This window comes from Austrofundulus limnaeus, unplaced genomic scaffold (assembly GCF_001266775.1).
Source record: "Austrofundulus limnaeus strain Quisiro unplaced genomic scaffold, Austrofundulus_limnaeus-1.0 Scaffold44, whole genome shotgun sequence".
Lineage (NCBI taxonomy): Eukaryota > Metazoa > Chordata > Actinopteri > Cyprinodontiformes > Rivulidae > Austrofundulus > Austrofundulus limnaeus.
Window position 1 is genome coordinate 2,045,137 of NW_013952446.1, and position 9,054 is coordinate 2,054,190.

The window sequence follows — 9,054 nt, forward strand, 5'->3', positions numbered from 1 at the left end:
CTGAAACACCAAATTTCTCTAGTCCAAATTTGAACAAATGTTATTGCTTTTTATTTTGCTTCAGGTTTTCCAAACTCCATCGAGCTTTGTTTTTGCAAAAATCCAGATAAACTTGTGTAAAACTCTGGCCCACTTTCAGCACCACTCTGCCCATGTTCAGTTCTGAGGAGGGGAAATAAAGGCAGCATGAGGCCAGCTTTCAGGTTAGTGAGAGGAAGAGTCACACAAATACAGTTACAACGGAGGCCTGACACTGGCATTTTCCCAAACCCCACGTTTACTCAGAAAGTCAGACACACACAGGCCAACACTGAACCAGATTTACTGTGTAGTGTTATTTCAGGACCCACCAAGAAGTAGGAACAACAATAGCAGTTTAATCTGAGTGGACAAGAGAGGACACCTCTGATTAAATGTATACAAAAAGTTCAACTAAGCTCTAAGCTGATGCTATAAATTATTTGTGGATAAATGTGCGGGATGGAGGCAACATGTGAGGATAGAGTAAGTTTGGAAATGAGTGTCGCAGGCATCTGAAATCCTGAAAAGAAACTTAGGCAAAGGTCCTGAAAGCCGTCGAGCAGATGGGATGAAGAAAAAAAAACATGCCAGTCGGACAATAGTCCCTCTTACTCCACCACCTGCCTTTTGGTTTCTGTGGACAAAAGGATGGCCCCTGCTCCCTCTAAATACCACTGCAGATAGGGGGAGGTTAACTCAGGGAGCACATTCTAAATTAAAGACCTTTTTATTTGTCATCCAGAATCCACTAAGTCTGCTGTTCTCCTGTTGAATACCTGCCTATTGTTCTATTATATCCAACACAGACAGACAGATGAAGCAGGCAGAGCTGTCGGACTCGTGCATGGGAAAGATAACAAGCAGAAAAATACAGTAAAGCTCACAGACTTATCCTTTGAAGGTGGTGCTGTCACTGCACTTTGGCTGGATTAATGGTGCTCAAATACCAACATCGAAAAGTCGAGCATGGAAGGGATGTTGTTCAAAAGGCTCACCTGCACCTGCCACCTCCTGCAGCTGTGTAATCACAGCACAAAATTCAATTCTTTCTTTTTTTTTACAGTCTAGGACAATAGAGCATTCACCTTCTTTGATGGCAATGGTTTTACATATCAGAGTTTTGAAAAAAAGATCTGTTTTTTACCATGTTCTGTAACCTTTAATGTACAAAAACAAGCTGAGGATTCCACCATGTCATGGAAAAACCAAGCCAAAATGGAAAGCTTGTGTGTGAAAAAGAAAATCTCATGAGTCAGCAAATTGTACCACCTTTAGCAGCTATGGCTAAACAGCATTATCAATCTCTTACATCAATAAAAGTGGGGGCCACTAGGGGGTCCTCGGAAAGCTGGAGGTAAGATAAAAAAATAACTAATAATATATTTGAAATCGTTATCATGAAAACAAATATGTTTTTCAATCATTATTTTAAAATCTAAATTATAATATTATTTTCAAATGCCATTCAAGATAAATTTGGCTGTGGAACACTTTGATTTACAGAGGAGTTCATGGTGATTGCAAGGTGCCCTTTATGTCCTGAGACTGGAAAACAAGCCCAAATCATTCCTGTCCACCACCGTGCTTTAGAGTTGGCATGTGGTGTTAGTAAACAACGATACAGAAAAATAATTTTGTACATTTGAAATTAGATTTTAATAATTTTAGAGCCTGAAGGACCACATAATTTTTATGATCCGATACATAAAAACCTAAAATTAAAAAAAAAAGTTGACTTGACTCTTTGTCCCAGACAGTATATGATGATTTTATACTTTATTTGCAGAGTCGTGGTCCATATCACATAAAAAACTCCAGACAATTAAAAAAAAAACACATTACAAAAAAGTCTTATCCTTTCAGGAGACAATCAAGTACAAAGTTCGGATATGTAATATATGGCACTGCATACAGCATTAGTAAGTATTCCTGGTCCATGTGTGCTCCTTTGATATAAAAATATATTTGTATAATTCTACACTTTATTTTCATTCCACCATCTTTGATTCAGGATGCACTCTTAAAGCCTGCTAAAATGAGGTAAAGAAAACAAAAGTATTACCACTTACCGTCATCACTGTCTGCCAAAATAGTCACTTTGGAGGACGGGAAGTGGGCTCCCACCTGCCCACCCATGGGCATACTGAGGCTGACATTAAAGCTCTCCTCTTCCTCATACAGGGAATCGTCAATGATGATGATGCGGCAGATCTTTTCTCGTTCATCCTTATCAAAGTGTAGCACGGTGGTGTGGTCCTCAGGCCTTGTGATGTAGTCGGAGTAAGACAGGACTGTGGAGGGGACGGTGCCGGTGGCAGTGCCTGGGGCAGGATAAAAATGAAGTTTTGTCTCGGAAGCTCTGTTATGTTTTTTCGTTTGTTTTCAGCAAAACATGTAAAACATATAAAAGCAGCAAAGTAACACGGTGATGCACGCAATGAAGTTTACTTTTTTGTTTTGGAATATTTACAAAAAGATGCATTCCCACCTTGCTGAGTGTAACAAACTACCATAAGATCCTGGCTGGCATCTCCTGAACGCCTGACAGGCACTAACAACTCTCCGATGTCCTCCTCTATCCTAAATTCAGCTTGTGGAATGAAGACCATTGATTCTGTTTGGAAAAATCAGCCCAACAACAAAGTTAGTGATTCCCGTATCAATTCAAAAACACATTAAATCAGCCACATAAATGTACAAATTTCTCCCAATGTCCCCAAAATACCAAAATCCTACCATCTCCAGGGTCCACAATCTCCACTGTCGCTGTATCGGGATACTCCAGCGCTGCCATAACAGGGTCTGAAAGCTGAATCTCAAAGGTCTCTGAGATTTCAAACTCCTGATCTGTGAAGATCTTCACCTTCCAGGTTGCTGTCGTCTGGCCCGGGTTGAACTGGACCTGCTTCTGAGCTTTACCACGGAAGTCCTTGTCCTGCTCTGCTGTGCCGTCCTTCGTTGCAATACCTGAAGGATAATTATTTGGAGGGAACTTTCAGACTCCATGCAGCAATATCCAAGCAGGATTTTTGCCCCTTGTCACATAAAGGTTAAGTCTCCTCTGACTAAATGGTCATTAGATTCTCTCATGTTTGTCACCTCAAAATAATCTCAGACTGAAATTATTTGGCTTGGGACATGTTAGAGCACACTGCATTCTGGGTACCTGAAAGCTAAGTTTGAGTTGGTTAGAGTTGTTCTCTCAAAGAGATGTAGAGTATACAGCAAATGTGAAACAAAACAAACAAACAAAAGAAAAACAATAATAATGTACAATTTCTTGTGATAAATTATAAAGGAGACCAAGGTCTGTTATCTTGGGAAGTTGAGGCTTTTAAACAATTTGGATCAATGTGGGAATTTGGACAATAAGTGAACCTGGAAGACACAAAAAGCTGTCTGTAGCTAATAACATTTCTAATTCTAAAAAAATGTCTACAGCAGGTAAGATATTAACTGTTCATAATTTTTCTATAGAATAAAACGATTTTAGGTAAAATGGCTCATGTTTTACTGGCCCTTAAAATGTCTCATAAATAACATAATGGTCAGAGAAATGGAACAATAAAATGCTAAAATGACAAAAATGGTGTCATGTTCTTAACTGCAAAACAAACAAAATTTACATTACAGTGTAGTTCATTCTTCTAATTTTATATAAAAAAATAAAAGATTAAAGATAACCAAGTTTTCACACCAAATACTCTAACACTTACTGACAAAAGAGGTTTCTCCCAGGTAGCCTCTGCGTTTCAGGGTCACCTCCAAGAACTTGGCGTCCTCATCCACCAGGTAGTATTCCCGCTCCAAAGAGACCCAGGCCCAGTTGAGCCGGAATGGTTGAGGTTTGAGTTTGTTTCCTCCTATGGGAAGATAAAAAAGAGCTTTCATTCATTCAGAGCTCTTTTACACTGTACCACAATCTACTTTGTTCATATTAAGAGTCACTGAAGCATGTAAACTGCAATTTGCGGTGAGCTCTGGGATGAAGGGGAAGAAAAGGAGCATTTTATTTTGGAGGAGAAACATGATAGCTTAATACCCAGGTTTCCTCAAAATTTGCCTCAACGGCAAATATATGTCATTTATAGTTTCTTTCAAGCTTCATTTGGGAGTATATTGATTCCTTCTTCATTTAATTTACACACTGTGAGCTGGACTGAAACCACATGATTCAAAGTCCTCGATGTAAAGTCAAAACCACACTCACCAAGGAATATCTAAAGCTCTAAATCTGATCCACCCTTAACCCAACCTTAGTTCACATGACTCATATAATCCCCCTGACTCTCAGATCAGTATGGATCATTGGCTTGATGCTGACTACTTCATGAATCTGTCAGATTAAATGACTTCTGAGTACGTCTCAGCTACACCAACGTTTAGCACAATATCTGCACAGTGGACTGAGTTATAGCTCTTTTATGTTGGCTGTGGCCGCCATCTTGAATCGAGCTGAAGGTTAATCAATTGTGAATGTGATAATTATGTCCTGAAAATTCCAATTGAATCTGTCCAAATGGTTCATGTGATATTTTGCCAACAGACAAACACAAAAAACACAAAATCTTTATTGTTCAGCTTTTGGTGGCAGACAGTGAATCTTAAAACTGCAAAGTGAACCAGACAATAAACTTAGGTAAGCTTTAATCAAAAAGGAAAGTTCAGAAAAAAAAAAAACGCCTCACATAAAGCTTCAGTGAGACAGAGACTGCAGTCATTTTTCTTACGAGTGAAAGTTTGTTTCCAGCAAAGAATATTAATGGAAACAAACCTCGTCAACAAAGAGTAAACGGTGTTCAGATAACAACTCCAGAGGACCCTAGAATAGCAACAACAACAACAACAACAACAATGACAACAACAACAATAATAATCTCAAACAAACATCAAAAACGGATTAAAAAATTAATCTGAGTAATTCTTGTGATACTCTTAATTATGGCTGCTACCTACAATCCTGTTCTATGCTCAGGTTTCCTGCTAAAAATACAGAAAATATGCATGCTGTCTCTCTGTCATGCCAATTTCCTCAAATGTAACTCCACCAAATACATAAAATTAGAAAACATATACTTTCTTACAATAATTTACTATTAAACAAAAACAGTTTGTGACTTATAAGGTTTGTACAAAAGCTCAACAGTGCAAATGCATCCAGTCCTCAACAACACTCACATTTCAGCTACAGAAAGTCTTTGACTGGCTGAAATAAGGAGAAGCTTAGTCAGTGGCTATCATCAAGGATTATCAATGAACACAGCCTGAAGAAAAAAAAAAGCTGCTTCTGGTATGGCATCAAGAAAATCAGTAGGTTTTAAATTTCAATGAGTAAAACAAAGGTGTTTTTATGAATGGGAGCAGAATAATCCAGGTATTTTACTAGCTGCTACACATTCAGGTGGATAAAAATAACAATGAAAAAATACTGTTTGCTGGACTGGTTCATAAAATTTTACATTAGTCCTTTGGTACAAGTTGAAGGATTTTTTATGAAGTACTGTGAAAAGGTTTTTAACCTCCTCTGATTTATATCCTCTTTGCTTCCAAGTAGCCAGAAGGCCTAACGCTGATTCTTTGTTATGAGTTGATACAACTCAGGTTCATCCCTTGAGTTTAGGACACACATGGACAAAACATGAGAAGTGGCCCTTGAGTCTAAGCAGAGAGACCCAGACTTCTCTCTCCCCAGCCACTTGAGCCAGCTCTGCTGGGTGAATCCCAAGGCGTTTCCAGGCCAGCCGAGAAACATAGTCCTTCCAGCGTGTACTGGGTCTTCCTCTGGGTCTCCTCCCAGTGGGACGTGCCTGGAACACCTTCCCAGGGAGGCGTCCAGGAGGCATCCTAACCAGATACTCGAGCCACCTCAACTGGCTCCCCTCAATGTGGAAGAGCAGTGGCTCTACTCTGAGTCACTCTACTCTGAGATGATCGAGCTTCTTACCTTATCTCTAAGGGACAAGCCAGACACCCTGCAGAGGAAACTTGTTTCGGCCGCTTTATCCGCGATTTCATTTGGTCACTATCTAAAACGTGACCATAGATGAGTATAGGAATGTAGATCAACCGGTAAATTGAGAGCTTCGCCTTTTAGCTCAGCTTTCACTTCACCATGACAGATCTGCATCACTGCAGACGCAGCATCAATTCACCTATCAATTTCTCGCTCCATTCTTCCCTCATTTGTGAACAAGACCCCGTCCCCGACCCGGAGGAGACACTCTACCCTTTTCCAGCTCAAGACCGTGGTCTTGGATTTGGAGTCACTGATCCTCATCCCAGCCGCTTTACACTTGGCTGTGAATTGCTCCAATGAAAGCTGGAGATCATGATCTGATGAAGCCAATAGGACCACATCATCTGAAAAAAGCAGAGATGGAATCCTAAGGTCACCAAAATGGATTCCCTCAACACCTTGGCTGCGCCTAGAAATTCTGTCCTTAAGAGTTAAAAAAAAAGATCCCCTCAACACCTTGGCTGCGCCTAGAAATTCTGTCCATAAAAGAATCAGTGACAAAGGACAATCTTGGCAGAGTCCAACTCTCACTGGAAATGAGCCAGACTTATTGCCAGCAATGCGGACCAGACTCTGTTGTACAGGGACCTAACAGCCTGTATAAAAGGGCCTGGTACCCCATATTCCCAGAGTACCTCACTCGGGACTCTCCAAGGAACATGGTTGAATGCCTTCACAGAGTACACAAAACACATGTAGACTGGTAGAGCAAACTCCCTTGCAACCCTCCAGGACTATGCTTTCGGTGTAGAGCTGGTCCAGTGTTCTAAAACAAGGATGAAAACCACACTGCTCTTCCTGGATCTGAGATTTGACTATCTGATGGACCCTCCTCTCCAGGACCCCTGAAAAGACCTTACCAGGGAAGCTTAGAATTGTGATCCTCTTGTGGTTGGAACACACTCTGCGAGTGCACCATCTCCTCAAGACTCAAAAACAAAAGATTGGGTAAATAAACCCCAAAAAAACAGATGGATGGATGGATTGATGATTGGAAGGATAGATTGATAAAAGTGTTATAGGGATTATGTTTAATTGGTTAATTCTGATAAATCATGACAAATAGTAAAAGCTTTTAAAAGATCATCTGACGTACAGTATTTGTCTGAAAGCTTACTAACATAAAACAAACATTCAACAATCTACAAAAACACAACAAAGGTTAACTTCATGTAGTTATGCAAAAAGAGCAGTCTTTTTTTGTGTATTTTTGCAGATGTGTGCAGGCCTTGTCCCTATATTTCCCTTTAATTTATTATCTTTTAATCCCTTTAAAAAGCCAAAATACACTTAAAAGTAAAATGTTGCCTACCTGTGCTTCAGGATCATTTTATACCTCACTTATTCCCACATAAGAGTTCAGTGACTCAACAAACAAGCAACTAAATAAACAAAAACAGAAACTTCAATTATTTCTTGTGCTGTAAATGGTCAGGTCAAAATACTGGACCAAAAGTACCTGAAAAAAGCAGCCAAGTTTAAAGAAAATCCTTAAAAGAACTCCAGAGAGCCTGAAAATGATCAAACAGCAGTACCTTAAAAGACTACAAAAATGTCTGGCTGCTTGGAAGCAAAATATAAAGAGTGAGGGATGACTCAAGACGTTTGCACATTTTATGCATATTTATTGCCTGCCACCATAAAAAGTAAGCAATCTTGTACGTGCCTTCATCAATACATGCTTGTGAAATGTCTAATGAACCAAATGACAGATTTTAATGCAACTCTCAAAAATTTATTCCACAAAGTGCATTCCATTGGGAACTTCTGGCATTAACCCAATTAAAAAATGGCTGCCACAATTAATCAACCTTAAAAATGCCTATAAATGATCAGTAAATTTTACAGAAATTGAGTTAAAACATTTAAACTCAATTTTAGTCTTCTAATCACATACCCATATAGGGATTACCTTCACAGTTAATACACAATTTCACAAAATGTCAGCATGAAAAACTGCTAGGGATCAAAGATCAAAGCTAAGATCGTCCTCAGTCTCTGTCTCTCCTTGTCTCGTGAAACACTTTTTTTAGAGCACATAGTGACAGCTGTGCACCAAGGACCTCCTCCCCCTCCATGTCAACCTGCCTCCCTGCGTCGGCTTTGTTTGCCCGCTGGGACTGAACAACTGAGAGGGACAGCAGGCTGCAGTCTGGGTGGGCCAGAGCTACCAGCGTGGCATGCCTCTCTGCCTGCCTCCACATTGTTGAAAAATGGTGTAGGAGTGGAGAATCTCACTTTTCCCCACTTCTTTTGTACATGCTGTCAGACAGAGGGCTGGAAGCTGCAATCTGCCGTAACAAATTAGGAATGAATCAGGACGCCAGAGTTCCCACGGTGACGCTGATCTGCTGAAAACTAAAATAGGTGCAAACACAGCTTTATAGCATGTGAGTTCATTTCTGACTGACGGTCAGATTTATTAAGGCTTTAATGACTCTCATATCTATATTAGACTGACTATCAAATCCAATACTCACAGTAGCCGCTGAGCTTACATTCCAATTAGCTCTCGAACTGACCATCCTCATAATTTCTGCCCAGATGAAACATTTTATGGGCTGCATGAATTTCTAAATGCCACTGTTAGCAGCTAATTTATAAATTACCTACAGCATGATTAATTACTTCTCTGAAAAAAGGAAAGGGTATGACAGAGCAAGAATAATAAGTTGGTATGCGAGAATCTTTCACCAAAGATGCAGATTCTAAGGAACTACAGTATATGGCCTGTAAAGCTCTATCAAAACAGAACGTCACAGCCTTGGATTTCTCTGCACGGCATTGCTATTCGCACCAAACATAGAAATAGTGGGACAGTGGGTCTGGCCGGAAATATTACTGGAGAGGAAGGTCAATATGAACCTTTGACGTTCATCAGCATGATGCAAGGAAGAGCAACCTACTAAGAATATCCTCATCGAGTGTCAAGCGACATATTATTGCATTTTCACATCAATCATGCACTACATATATTTACAGTGGTTTGCAAAAGTATTCATACCCCTTGAACTTTT

At 39.8% G+C, this 9,054-nt stretch overlaps 1 protein-coding gene across 1 annotated transcript in view; it reads right to left on the reverse strand.

Annotated features, from left to right (window-relative positions):
- The window catches only part of frem3 (Fras1 related extracellular matrix 3), a 37,399-nt gene that overhangs the window by 8,936 nt on the left and 19,409 nt on the right, over window positions 1-9,054 (reverse strand). Inside the window, exons 3-6 of the mRNA XM_014007810.1 lie at window positions 3,738-3,884; window positions 2,758-2,988; window positions 2,510-2,635; window positions 2,091-2,342 (exon numbers count right to left, since the gene is read on the reverse strand). Of these exons, the coding sequence (XP_013863264.1) occupies window positions 2,091-2,342; window positions 2,510-2,635; window positions 2,758-2,988; window positions 3,738-3,884 (756 nt within the window). The remainder of the gene's footprint in view (window positions 1-2,090; window positions 2,343-2,509; window positions 2,636-2,757; window positions 2,989-3,737; window positions 3,885-9,054) is intronic.